Here is a 15,406-nt window from a genome sequence, read left to right as displayed (position 1 = left end):
CATATTTTCTCTCTCATCTTCTCTCATCATGCTCTCTCCTATCACACTCTCTTTTCTCATTTTCTCTCAGCACACTTTCCCTCTCTTCATTCTTTCTCATCACACTTTCTCTCTCATGAGACTTTCTCTCTCATCATTCTCTTTCATTATATTTTTCTCTCACATTCATCTTTCTCTCACATCTAATTTTTTTTCTCTTATTTTCTTTTAAGGGTAAAAAAGGAAATTTTAATTTATTCCGATAGAAAATATGCAACTAACCAAACATTGCTTTTAAGAGTGATATTCATATTCATACTCATTCCCATTCCACAATACAATGATTCCCATTCCGATTCCTATTCCTAAGAAAGAACCAAACGGCCCCTGAATGTTAGTAACTTCATCTCATGACTTCACTAACATAACTGAATATTAATAACCCCATAATGAAATGACTATCCATATTCTCATCTTATCTTATAAATTCATACCTCTTGTATGAAGTGTGGGAGAGAAGAGAAAAAAGAAAAAAAAAAAAAAAAAAAAAAAAGAAGAAAACCTAAGAAAAAAGAGAATTATAATCTTTATCTTATTAAAAAAAAATAAAAAAATATTATCGTCACATATCACCATGTTAAAGATTAAAACGTTGTCATATAATACTGATAAGAGAAATGATTTGCTCAAGAAAAAAATCTCAAGAAAAAAAATTTAAGGATAGACATATAAAATGATATGACTCATAACAAATGAAATCATGGATCATATATGTGTCTATTGTTGAATTTTTTTTTAAAATTTTTTCCTTGAAATTTTTGACTATCTTTTAAACTTTGAATAATTCATTGATAGAGTTGACAATAATTGTAAACGTTTATAACGTTAGAGATGAGTACATCACTAACTAAAAGACAAATTTAATTTTCGTACGTAAAAATAAATTATATATTTTACTTTCATCAAACTCCAACACGAAGCTTGTATTAAAATATATATATCGTTTCAAATTATTCGATAAGGCATGGATTATAATATTAATGATTAATTTTGAATATATATTTATATTTATTTAGCCACTGTACTGGGCCTTGTAGTCGGTCCAGAGTTGGTCCACCGTCTTCCCCAGCAACTGCTGGAAGAAGTCATCGCTGTAGCCGTCCCTCATCTTCGCGTTCAGCTGCGCCACGAAGCCGGCCATCAGCCCTTCGCAGTAGTCCAGGAACCGGGCCGTCACGTCGTACCCCTGGTCCCACCGGTCCCCTCCGCCGGGCCCCACCCAGTGCCCCGGCGCGTAGCCGGCTTTGAGCCGAACGAAGTCGGCGATCCCCTCGATGAGGCCTCCGTTGGCGGCGCCGCGCCCGTTCCACTGCCACGAGTGCGTTACCTCGTGGTACAGCACGCCGGTGATCTCGGTCCGCACGTCGCCGCTATAGCCCGCGACGTAGTCTGCGCTGAGGTGGATCTCGTCGTTGGAGTTGTAGGCGACGCCGTCCATGGACTCGACGATGAGCGCGATGCGCTGCACCGACCTGCGATCAGCCTCGGTGGGTTGCTGGAAAATGGACCAGCAGAAGGAGGAGGCGTCGGCCAACACCTGCTTGCCGTAGTCGAGGCCGATCTCGGAGTCGAACCGGGCGCCTCCCGGGGTGCCGCCGGCGTTGTTGGTCGCCGTGTAGTCGACGGCGGAGGCTGCGGAGAAGAGCAGGGAAGCAAGGAGCAAAGCTACTGAGGAGGCTTCCATTCTGATCGCCGACGGGAAAAGGATCAAAGATTGGGTCCTATTTATAACAAAAGGATGCCCGGCTAGCTTTTTTGGGGCCACGTTTTCTTTTGAAGAATTAGGATTACGACTTTTCGTCTTTGATTGTTTCTTACATATATTTGCCGATTTGATTTAAAAATATTAAACTTTGGTCAAATATTGTTTTGACTGAAAACCTTGTTGGACTGATAATTAAGCATGAATTGATATACACGCAAACTAGCTTAATCTATTAGCTTAACATGTCTTTCTTTTCCTTTCTCTCGACATTTGTTTACTGTCCATATTTATGTTATATTCTCCCATATCTAACCTGTATTTTGTTCTCTGTAATTGTCATGTATCTCTTCCACACCTTCTAACAATCAACTTTGCTATTTATTGATTCATTTGTCCTCATCCTCACCTTCTTGTTCTCCATTATCATTTTTTTAAGCATTTAGACCATCCTTTAATGGTTGAATCAATTAAAGTAGTGAACAAAAGTCAATCTTGTTTGGTTTGATGCATAGACTAGACAAGGAAAAAAAATAGAAATTAATTGGATAAGAAGAATCTATGTTTCAAATCCAATTTACGCTACATACATCATTTTTAAAATACAATGCATGGTTTGAAGTGTTCAGATTGTTAACAGATTCATGATGTAACAATGGCTCATGATTAAAAGACTTAAATTGATGGTCGTCGAGAAGCTAGGTGAATTTTGTTGGATAAAATATGGCTGATGATTGATACGACATGTTAAGAGTGATCCTAAACATATTATACATGTTAAGAGTTGTAACGACCCACCTTCCTCACTACTGGTTTGTGAGGGCGGAGCGCTATTGGACTACTAACTTTACTTAACTATCCTTGTTCACATGTTGATAGCAATTCCTAAAACTCTCGGAAAACTCAAAACATACAATTAACTAGCAGCGGAAGACTAAATGACTCATCTAATACATTCTTAATAAATGACACTTTTAATAAATTCTTATGCTAAATCTCAAGGCTTCTATAGTCCAGACATCACACATCCATCCGCACCTCCTTGTCGCCTTCCTTTGCTATAGCTTTTCCTTTCCTTTATCTACAGTAAGAGGAAAATGCATCTATAAGCAAAATTGCTTAGTAAGTGTTATCTAACTCACAAAACTCGAATATGCATGTGAATAAAATAAATCTAAAACTAAATGCTTTAAAGGAAATACTACACATGCTCATCTAATAGCAAAAGAAACAAGACATGCTGAAATACTAAACATGTAAAGCTTATTTCACTTGTTCAAAACTTATACTTTTATACTTCAGAATAATAAATTTAACTGAACTGATACATAAGCTGAGTTAAACTGATGCTAGGCTAATGCTGAATCTGAACTGTATTCACGTAACTGATTTGTGAAGTTTTGAAAACTATTTTTATAATAGATAAAAATAATAATCATGCTGCTGATGGGCCCGGCAACTGTACTTGCTATGCGCGCATCCCTAACTAGACCCGAGGTAGCTAGTCCCGAATCTAGTAGGGTTTACTAGGTTATCTAAACCTAGGGACGACTATGGGAGCTCAACCCAAGGACAACTGAGAGTCCAGCACAGTGCCACTGATAAAAGTAAAATACTAATTCATAAACTGATTTATCTTAATTACTTCTTCTTTAAATGCCTTGGCATTTTAACGAGCACCTTGTGTACCAAAATCCCTAAAGTCTTGACTTTGAGATCTACTTAAGGCCTTGGCCTTTTTCTTTCTTTTCTTTATCTTTCTTATACTTGTTAATACCTCTAATAAAAGAATGCTTCTTTAAAAACTGAAATGTTTGAACAAATTCTAACTTTGAAATGCATAAACAAAAATCTGCATACTATGCTAATCAAAATTATGCATACTATACTAATCAAGATTCTGCATTCTATACTACACTATTTCTGCATACTATGTAAACATAAATTCTGCACTATAATACTTAACCAAACTGCACTATAATCTTTTTTTTTTAAAATTACACAAAAAATCTACACTACAAGTTCCACCAAAAATCTACACTATAAATTCCACCAAAAATCTGCACTACAAGTTCCATCAAAAATCTGCAATATAAATTTAATTAAAATCTGCACTATAAGCTTAATTAAAATCTGCACTATAAGCTTACATAAAAATCTGCACTATAAGCTTAATTAAAATCTACACTATAGGCTTAATTAAAATCTGCACTATAAATTCCACCAAAAATTTGCACTATAAACTTAATTAAAATCTGCAATATAAGCTTAATTAAAATATGCACTATAAGCTTACATAAAATTCTGCACTATAAGCTTAATTAAAATCTGCACTATAAGCTTAATTAAAATCTGCACTACAAGTTCCACCAAAAATATGCACTATAAACTTAATTAAAATCTGCACTATAAGCTTAATTAAAATCTGCACTATAAGCTTACATAAAAATCTGTACTATAAGCTTAATTAAAATCTGCACTACAAGCTTAATTAAAATCTGCACTATAAGCTTACATAAAAAATCTGCATTATAAGCTTAATTAAAATCTGCACTATAAGCTTAATTAAAATTCTGCACTATAAGCTTAATTAAAATTTGCACTATAAGCTTAATTAAAATCTGCACTATAAGCTTAATTAAAATCTGCACTATAAGCTCACATAAAAATCCGAATTTCTAATTACAAGGGAAAAACAAATCTTGGATCTACTCTAAATTCCCAAGCAACCACAATCCATTACAGCATATTCCTAAAACTAAAAGAAACACTAAATCAAAGCTCGAAACTACCCTTACCGCAGGTGAGTAGCACTTACCTTGGTTTCTTGGTCTTACAATCCGAATTAGGCTTCTAGGGTTTTCGGAGAGCTTGAGATTTTGGCTCTTCTTCGTGCCCACGGCTTCTCTTCGACGAGAGGATCTTAAGGAGGTGAAGAACTCTCGGGATTTGCCCTTCGCCGGCCACCGGAGAGAATCCTAGCTCTGGCTTGTTTCCGCCCGAGAAATCACCGTCGCCACGCACAGAAGAAAGGAGAGGAGAAAGGTTTCTAGGTCACGGGAAATAAAACCCTCTCCTAACTTATCCCTTTTATAATCTCCAATATTATGTTAACTTCTTAAATAAATTTTGCTACCTTTTCTAAACAGAACCGCCCGCTTGGGCACTTGGTCAGCCGGATTCGCTTAAGGTTCGGTTCGGGTCGGAGGTCGCGAGTTCGAATCTCGGTCGCAACCCTTTTATTCCAATTTATTTTCTGTTTATTAACTACCACTTAAATAATTTTCACTCCTCCTTTAATCAGCAACGCCCGCTTGAACACTTGGCTAGCCGCGTTTCGCCGAAACCTCTGACCGGGTCAGAGGTCGCGGGTTCGATTCCTCATCCGAACCTTTTATTCCCATTTATTTTCTATTTAATAACTACTGCTTAAATAAATTTTGTTCTCCTTCTAATCAGCAACGCCTGCTTGGGCACTTGGTCAGTCGGATTCACTTAAGAGTTGGCTCGGCCGGAGGTCTCCAGTTTGAATCTCGGCTTGGACATTATTTTTGTCGAAACTTCTTTCGTTTAGTAAAAATATCAAACGAACTCCAAAAATTACATAAAAATACTCTAAAAATCTCTAGAATATTTCTAAAGCATTTCTAAATATTTTTAAATGTTATTAGGACTTGGAATGAGAAAATTTGGATTGTTACAATCCTCCATACCTTATAAAAAGTTCATCCTCGAACTTAGAATAATTTTGGATATTTTTGCCTCATGTTGTCCTCACGCTCCCAAGTAATTTCCTCGTGTTTCTGGTTCTGCCAGATGACCTTTACTAGTGGTATTTCTTTGTCCCTTAGTCTTCTTAACTTCTCGGTCCACTATCACTCATATTGCATCGTACCCATTAGTGGTTCTTGGAAGACCTGCTATAAAGTCCCTGGTGGCCGTAGGTGTATTAGTCACCCCAAATGGCATGACTACGAATTCGTAGTGTCCATATCTAGTCCTGGAAACTGTTCTGGGTGTATCACTTCTTTTTACTTCCAACTGATGGTACCCAGAGCGCAGGTCTATTTTAGAGAACACTATTGCCCCCTTTAACTGATACACTATTGCCCCCTTTAACTGATCAAATAGATCATCTATCCTGGGAAGAGGGTACTTGTCCTTAACTGCTACTTTGCTCAGCGCTCAAAAACTTTTATCTCACTTTAGCACTTATAAACAAATATTTCTAAGGGTTTCTCTATGCTACAATTAATAAGAAAAAGCATACTAATAAAAGAATTTAAAATACTTTCTTACTTGAAGACGGCAAGGCTGGTGCTGATGTGTGATGTTGGAGAATAGGAACTGCTCTGATACCAACTGTAACGACCCACCTTCCTCACTACTGGTCTGTGAGGGCGGAGCGCTACTGGACTACTAACTTTACTTAACTATCCTTGTTCACATGTTGATAATAATTCCTAAAACTCTCGGAGAACTCAAAACATACAATTAACTAGCAGCGAAGACTAAATGACTCATCTAATACATTCTTAATAAATGGCACTCTTAATAAATTCTTATGCTAAATCCCAAGGCTTCTATAGTCCAGGCATCACACATCCATCTGCACCTCCTTGTCGCCTTCCTTTGCTATAGCTTTTCCTTTCCTTTATCTGCAGTAAGAGGAAAATGCATCTATAAGCAAAATTGCTTAGTAAGCGCTATCTAACTCACAAAACTCGAATATGCATGTGAATAAAATAAATCTAAAACTAAATGCTTTAAAGGAAATACTACATATGCTCATCTAATAGCAAAAGAAACAAGACATGCTGAAATGCTAAACATGTAAAGCTTATTTCACTTGTTCAAAACTTATACTTTTATACTTCAGAATAATAAGTTTAACTGAACAGATACATAAGCTGAGCTAAACTGATGCTAGGCTAATGCTGAATCTGAACTGTATTCACGTAACTGATTTGTGAAGTTTTGAAAACTATTTTTATAATAGATAAAAATAATAATCATGCTGCTGATGGGCCCGGCAACTGTACTTGCTATGCGCGCATCCCTAACTAGACTCGAGGTAGCTAGTCCCGAATCTAGTAGGGTTTACTAGGTTATCTAAACCTAGGGACGACTATGGGAGCCCAACCCAAGGACAACTAAGAGTCCAGCACAGTGCCACTGATAAAAGTAAATACTGATTCATAAGCTGATTTATCTTAATTACTTCTTCTTTAAATGCCTTGGCATTTTAACGAGCACCTTGTGTGCCAAAATCCCTAAAGTCTTGACTTTAGGATCTACTTAAGGCATTAGCCTTTTTCTTTCTTTTCTTTATCTTTCTTATACTTGTTAATACCTCTAATAAAAGAATGCTTCTTTAAAAACTGAAATGTTTGAACAAATACTAACTTTGAAATGCATAAACAAAAATTTACATACTATACTAATCAAAATTATGCATACTATACTAATCAAGATTCTGCATTCTATACTACACTATTTCTGGATACTATGTAAACATAAATTCTGCACTATAATACTTAACTAAACTGCACTATAATCTTTTTTTTTTTAAAACTGCACTATAAGTTCCACCAAAAATCTGCACTACAAGTTTCACAAAAAATCTGCACTATAAACTTAGTTAAAATCTGCACTATAAGCTTAATTAAAATCTACACTATAAGCTTACATAAAAATATGCACTATAAGCTTAATTAAAATATGCACTATAGGCTTAATTAAAATTTGCACTATAAATTCCATCCAAAATCTGCACTATAAACTTAATTAAAATCTGCACTATAAGCTTAATTAAAATCTGCACTATAAGCTTACATAAAAATCTGCACTATAAGCTTAATTAAAATCTGCACTATAAGCTTAATTAAAATCTGTACTATAAATTCCACCAAAAATATGCACTACAAGTTCCACAAAAACTATGCACTATAAACTTAATTAAAATTTGTACTATAAGCTTAATTAAAATCTTCACTATAAGCTTACATAAAAATCTGTACTATAAGCTTAATTAAAATCTGTACTACAAGCTTAATTAAAATCAACACTATAAGCTTACATAAAAAATCTGCATTATACGCTTAATTAAAATTTGCACTATAAGCTTAATTAAAAGTCTGCACTATAAACTTAATTAAAATCTGCACTATAAGCTTAATTAAAATCTGCACTATAAGCTTAATTAAAATCTGCACTATAAGCCTACATAAAAATCTGCACTATAAGCTTAATTAAAATCTGCACTATAAGCATAATTAAAATCTGCACTATAAGCCTACATAAAAATCTGCACTATAAGCTTAATTAAAATCTGCACTATAAGCTCACATAAAAATCTAAATTTCTAATTACAAGGGAAAAACAAATCTTGGATCTACTCTAAATTCCCAAGCAACCACAATCCTTTACAGCATATTTCGAAAACTAAAAGAAACACTAAATCAAAGCTCAAAACTACCCTTACCACAGGTGAGTAGCACTTACCTTGGTTTTTGGTCTTACAATCCGAATTAGGCTTCTAGGGTTTTCGGAGAACTTGAGATTTTGGCTCTTCTTCGTGCCCACGGCTTCTCTTCGACGAGAGAATTTTAAGGAGGTGAAGAACTCTCGGGATTTGCCCTTCGCTGGCCACCGGAGAGAAGCCTAGCTCCGGCTTGTTTCCGCCCGAGGAATCGCCATCGCCGCGCGCAGAAGAAAGGAGAGGAGAAAGGTTTATAGGTCACGGGAAATAAAACCCTCTCCTAACTTATCCCTTTTATAATCTCCAATATTCTGTTAACTTCTTAAATAAATTTTGCTACCTTTTCTAAACAGAATCGCCCGCTTGGGCACTTGGTCAGCCGGATTTGCTTAAGGTTCGGTTCCGGTCGGAGGTCGTTCGAATCTCGGCTGCAACCCTTTTATTCCAATTTATTTTATATTTATTAACTACCACTTAAATAATTTTCTCTCATCCTTTAATCAGCAATGCCCGCTTGAACACTTGGCTAGCCATATTTCGCCGAAACCTCTGACTGGGTCAGAGGTCGTGGGTTCGATTCCTCATCCGAACCTTTTATTCCCATTTATTTTCTATTTCATAACTACTGCTTAAATAAATTTTGTTCTCCTTTTGATCAACAACGCCTGCTTGGGCACTTGGTCAGCCGAATTCACTTAAGAGTTGGCTAGGTCGGAGGTCTCCGGTTCGAATCTCGGCTTGGGCATTATTTTTGTCGAAACTTCTTTCGTTTAGTAAGAATACCAAACGAACTCCAAAAATTGCATAAAAATACTCTAAAAATTTCTAAAAATCTCTAGAATATTTCTAAAGCATTTCTAAATATTTTTAAATGCTATTAGGACTTGGAATGAGGAAATTTGGGTCGTTACAAGAGTGATCCTAAATATAATAAGAAATCGATAGTTAAGATAATATGATAATTAAAATTCGGATATACATATTTGAACGAATCATCTCTTAGAAATAGAGTTTTCAGTATAAATCTCGGTGACCATAGAGCCGGTCAGACTTATAGGTCCTAGCTTCCCACTCTTCCAATATAAGGTTCTTAGCATAAACTTGGGTGACCCTATAGCCGATTGAGCATACGGGGCTCAACTCCCCACTCTACTGTGCAAATCTCTCAACATATAATTAGTCGGGCCTTATAGTCGGCCGGGCATACGGGGGTTAGCTCCCTATTCTCTTGTACAAGTCTTTCAGCATACAACTAGTCGGACCCTAGAGCTGGCTAGACATATGGGGCTTAGCTCCCCACTTCTCCTATGTATGTCTCTCAATATGTAGTTGGTCGGGCCCTAGAGCTGGCTGGAAATATAAGGCTTAGCTCCCCACTTCTCTTGTGTAAGTCTCTCAACATACATCTGTTCGGACTCAAAGCCCGCCAGATCTCCTCTAGGAGATGGCATTGTTAGGGAATCGTAATAGATTGTCAGATAATAACAACTACTCACTATAAAATATTCCCTTATTCTGGCATATACATGCAATTGAACCTTCCTCTGCTTAGAGTAGGACTACTATACATACTCTATCACCTGACATATTCTGACACCACACATTTTTTACTGCCTCATTATTATGGAGGTTATGAGAGGTGATATAAAAGGAGTCTTCTCCATTGGTCAAGTACGCGGAGCCATCCAAAGGTACTCAAATTCCATTGTTCTACTATTCTACTGTTCTACTGTTCATCTTCTTCTCTATTTTGCTCGACTACTGTTCTGACTTTGAGGTCGGAGTGCTTGCACCAAAGACCCCCTCTGGTTCTTGCTTTAGCGTTTCCATTGGCTCTTTGTGTGCAGGTCCATAGCTCCCAGCTCTAGGTTCGTAGCTCAAAGTCTCTCCTCCATCAACATTTCCAGCCACCTCACCGACCGTCTATTTAGCTTCTGGATGAGATCAAATTTGGTGCCGTCTGTGAGAATATTTTCCTATTCTAGAACATAAAGATGACACAACTTGTACAATCAACATCTCCATGACTTTGGAGGACTTTAACAAACGCATCGCCACGACAGTGCAAGAGTGGTGAACTGGAATTTCCTGGTCTCTCCTCGACTCTGTAAATACTTGGAAATTGAGGAATTGAGACAAATATATCAAAGCACAGTACAATTTGAGCCGATCAGCAATCCCCATAAAAGACGGAATTAAATTTAAACCCAAGTAAATTCATCCAAGCTCCAAATGACAGTTCAATCATCTCGAGCAGCTCTTTGTTTTGCTTAGCAACTTGAGATTATCCGCTTAAGTCATTTCGACAGATAAATCTAAAACTTGAATTTTAGAGTTTAAATTTAGACTATATCTCTATACTTATCAAGTTGGAGGTTCTTCTCTCAATGGCCACTTGGGGACTGTTATTTCTTGCGCCCAAAGACCATCTAGTTGGCTATCTCAGACTCTTGCCTTTGCTGCGAGTTATAAGCGAGCATGACTCTCACGCATAATGACCATCCGAATAATTATCTTGGACATTCTCTCTAGCTGCGAGTTATAAGAGAGCATGGCTCTCGCACCTAATGACCATCCGGTCGACTATCCCAGACTCTCACCTCAGTTGTGAGTTATAAGCGAGTATGACTCTCATGCCCAACAACCATCTGGTCGACTGTCCCAGATGTTTGCTTCTATAACGAGTTATAAATGAGCATGGCTCTCATGCCCAATGACCAGCTGGTTGGTTGTCCCAGATGCTCACCCTAGCTACAAGTTATAAGTGAGCATGACTCTCATGCTTAGCGACTATTCGGTCGGCTATTCCAGATTCACTTGGGCATGACGCCATAAGGCATTCAGGTCATACACCTTGCCTCCAGATCTCCAAGGCATTTAGGTCATACTCCGTGCCTCTAATCTTCAAGGCATTCGAGTCATACACCGTGCCTCCAACTCTCCAAGGTATTTAGGTCATACAATGTGCCTCCAATCTCCAAGGCATCTGGGTTATACACTGTTAATATTAGCCCTAGTACCAATTATGAGATGATTGTAAATGGCTCCTTTTATATCATATTTCATTATTAATAAAAGACAAAGTTGGTTATTATATTTATTTCAATTCAGTATCGAATGAATAAGTATAACAATATCCTAAAGTAGGAGGTTCTAATCTACAACATATCAATTGGTTGAATTGATAGTGTGATATTATAAATATACATAGAACACTACTCTTAACTGTTCCTAGTCAAGCTTTAATATACAAGGACAATGTTAATGCGTTGAGACTAGCATGTAGGTCAACGGATGACTTAATCTCATAAGTCATGGATATGAGATATCAGGTTGACACATGGGTATATATTAGAGAATATATACTGAATGACCTGCCATGAGAATGTTTCATGGATCGTTATATGAGTGTCATAAACATTCTCATGTGACTATTGGTATGAATACTCCTTAGACCTGAAGTCACTACGGTTCTCTATATAAGGAGTTGTGTACTTTGGTATCGACAAACGTCACCTGTAACAAGGTGGACTATAAAATTGATTACTGGGTATACAATAAGTTATGCGGAAGGATGCGAGTGATATAGATGAGATCTATCCCTTCCATATAATGGAAGTGATATTTGTGGGCCCCTTGATTAGTAGGACACAAGAAAGCATGAGTATGCTCAAATGAGTCAATATGAGATATTGAGCTTATTTGATTGAGTGTGTTCACTTAGAGATCAAGAAACACAAAGATTGATAAGAGGATGACACGGTCTATGCCTCATTGATCAATCTAGATATCAAGGATATAAGGATTGAGACATACAATATAATAAACACGGAAAGGTTAGGTCAGATTTTGACATTCTCGTCACTTGGGTAGCAATGATGCATTGCTAGATGCCACTCATTGCTTATATATATAAAATAGTTTTAGATACATTGCCAATGTTACGAGAGCCTATTAGGTCTCACACAAAGAATATGTTGATTTGGAGATGGATTATGAGGTTAAGTTTAATCCGAATTATACACATTGAGTTAAACTCGAATGAATTCGGATTAGACTTATTGAGTAATGGGTTAGACTCATTGGTTTATTGGGTTAATGGCTTATTGGATTAATGATTAATCCAATGTTCTAAATTCAACCCATTAAGATTAATGAATATTAATAGAGATTAATATATTATCATTAATCAAAAGGAATATCAAGAGACAAAAATATTTTTGTATTCATTGGATGAATACAAAAGTCATTTGTAAAAGTAACCTTTAGGTGAAGTAACCTTTTTTGGTAAAGTAACCTTTTGGTGAAGTAACCTATTTAGTAAAGTAACTCTTTTGTGAAGTCACCTTATATAGATGAAGTGACCTTTTGGGTGATGTGATCTTCTTGGTTTTTTCTTTTCTTCCTTCTTCCACTCTTGCCCAAAACTTCCACAAGAGGTTACTAGCAAAACCTTTGGTTGTTTCTTTCTTCATTTCGTGAGTTCATGAGATGGATGGAGAACATGTTCGTGTGGATACTGTAGAGGCACGAACGTGTTGATCGTGCTGAGATCTACATCCTAAAGAAACGTTGCTGTCGGGATTGTGAAGGGCACACAGCAAAGGTATATATCTTTTAACAAAACTTAGTATATGGTTTCCTTTGCATGGATCTTCTGGATAGGAACTTATTTTTCCACTGCGCTTTTCGGCGTGTTTAGCGCTATAGTTCCTTACATACACCATGCCCCCAAATCTCCAAGGCATCTAGGTCAAACACCATACCTTCAATGTCTAAGCTATTCAGGTCATACACTGTGCCTTTAATCTTCAAGGCATTCAGGTCATATATTGTATCTCTAAATTCCAAAGCATCCAGCTTATATATCATGCCTTCGCTCTCTAAGGCATTCATGTAATACACTGTGCTTCCAAGCTCTAAGACATTCATGTCATACATTGTGCCTCTACTCTCTAAGGTACTCAGGTTATACACTGTGCCTCCACTCTCTAAGGCATTCGGGTCATACACCATGCCTCCAATCTCCAAAGCATTCAGGTCATACATTGTGCCTCCAAGCTCTAAGGCATCCAGGTCATACACTATGCCTCAAATCTCCAAGGCATTCAAGTCATACATTGCTTTAGATTTTGAGATATGTCCTAAAGCAATCACCTTATGGTTTTACTATTTATTTGATAAATATAGATTCATTATTTGAGTGTATATTATATGTTTAAATAGTCTTAAACTCATTTACTGAATACCCCAATATAATTTATAGCATGAGAGAATTTGTGATTAGATCACAATTTGTGATTAGATCACAATTTGTGATTATCTCTATATGTACAATTATGAGAATATTAGAATTTCCCTAGTCGTCGAATTGGTGCATTCAGATATCATCAATTTTATAAGACTAGCTTGAGTTATACTTCTTGCTTTAGTCAAGCAGCTATTTCTCATTAGCTGGAGATATTGAGATGTTGAGAGTTAAACACAAATGCTAGTTATGGTAACTATTTCATTAGAGTGACTTACTGTAAGAATTTATATGGTTATCTACATATATGGATATGTTTGTAAAGTTTTTACTGTAGTTCGAGTGTAAGTTTCCTTCGACTTGAGGTATACAACTCATCTTGGTTATGGAGACTTATACTTTGACATCTTAAGAAAAATCTCTTAGAGGTATGGACCCGAGATGATTGGGTATATCGAATTGCCCGAAGGTGTTTGGATAATCCATAAAGGATTCACTGCTTCTTACGAGGAGACATATACCCTATAACTACTCGTAAGAATTATTACTCAAAGTGTTTGGAAAAAGCATCACATGTTAAGAGTATAAGACTCTTGTACACATGTATGAGTAATTTTAATCCACAGAACGAGAAAGTATTACTTGGGCTAGGTGTGTCATAGTTAGCCTAGTGGGGGAAGACACATAGACCATGTCCTGAACTAAGTGGGTATAAGGAGAGTGAAAGTAATGAGGCACGATTCATTGTAGTTGCTAAAGGGTTCAGAATTAGATCTAAGATCAATTATAATTTTCTGGTTAATTGGGAATCTTGATGTACTACTAGGCGTCACTCATGATTGTTCCATAATTAAGTAGTTAATTATAAATGACCAAGATAAATTGGGAACCTATTGGATCACATGCACGATGAGTCTCTAAAAGACATAAAACAAGTTAAAAAATAGGGTTCTCAAATCAAGAGATAAATATTTAGTTGGACCATACATAAGATAAATATTGAAATATTTGTTAGAACTGAAGTGCGGATGGGTCACATCTCTTATGAAAGAGTTGAGCCCTATTTGGTTTAGTTATGAACTAACTTAATTTAGTTGTGAACTACACCAAGGGGTGGGTTAATGGGCTAATTTTGGTTAAGGCATAATAGGTTGGATTTGGCTTTTTAATCAAACTCATTAAAGAGGACTATATATTGATATGGTTAAGAGAGAATTAACACACAATTCATTATTACCTTGATTAGGTTTTGTAAATCTAAACCCAATACCTCTCTCTCGCTGTCCCTCTCTCTTGCCATTGACCACAACAAGAGGGCCTCCTCTTGTTGCCATGAGCCACCCAAAGGAAGAAGATCTTTCTTTTGCTTCTTCCTTTTCTTGATCCTTCTTCTTTACTCATAGATAGTACCTTCTGAAGGCGAAGCTTATTATCTTAGAGTTGTCTTGAAGAGCATGGTATGGATATGAATAGAGACGATGTTCGATAACATTGCAAAAGGTTGATGCCCTTCTCGTTACAGATCATTCGTAAGGTATACCTAGAATAATTGTTATTTGATTTCATTTTATTTTATGATCTTGTCTGCACAATTGTATCTTACATGCATGTGATGTGTGTGATGTAATAAATTAGCTTATTTATCATTAATTCTTTAGTTGTGCATGTTTATGAAATATATTTTTAGCACACACCACATCGGGCATAACCGAACAGTGGTGTCAAACCAATCGTATTTCAACATGATCATAAAATTATTTTATAATTCATAATTAGTGTTGTAATTATTTTTTGAGATTTTTCTATAATTATTAAGAATTTTTCATTTTTGGAAGTTTCCTAAATTGTTAGGAAATTTCACTTTTAGAAAGTTTCTGAAATAATTTTAGAAAATGCTGTGAGGAATGTCTCAGTCTTGGGATGATATGTAGTCCTT

General features: G+C 36.4%; 1 protein-coding gene across 1 annotated transcript; it reads right to left on the bottom strand.

Moving 5' to 3' along the window:
• Positions 1-913: 913 nt before the first annotated feature.
• Positions 914-13,271, bottom strand: LOC122048209. The gene is made up of 2 exons (XM_042609803.1): positions 12,989-13,271; positions 914-1,809 (listed from the first exon to the last, which is right to left on the bottom strand). Exons 1-2 carry the CDS (start codon positions 13,269-13,271, stop codon positions 1,052-1,054), a joined length of 1,041 nt encoding a protein of 346 aa, XP_042465737.1. The 3' UTR covers positions 914-1,051.
• Between the last annotated feature and the right edge of the window lie 2,135 nt (positions 13,272-15,406).

Source organism: Zingiber officinale, chromosome 2B, assembly GCF_018446385.1.
Source record: "Zingiber officinale cultivar Zhangliang chromosome 2B, Zo_v1.1, whole genome shotgun sequence".
NCBI classification, from domain to species: domain Eukaryota; kingdom Viridiplantae; phylum Streptophyta; class Magnoliopsida; order Zingiberales; family Zingiberaceae; genus Zingiber; species Zingiber officinale.
This window is presented reverse-complemented; position numbering and strand designations above follow the sequence as displayed.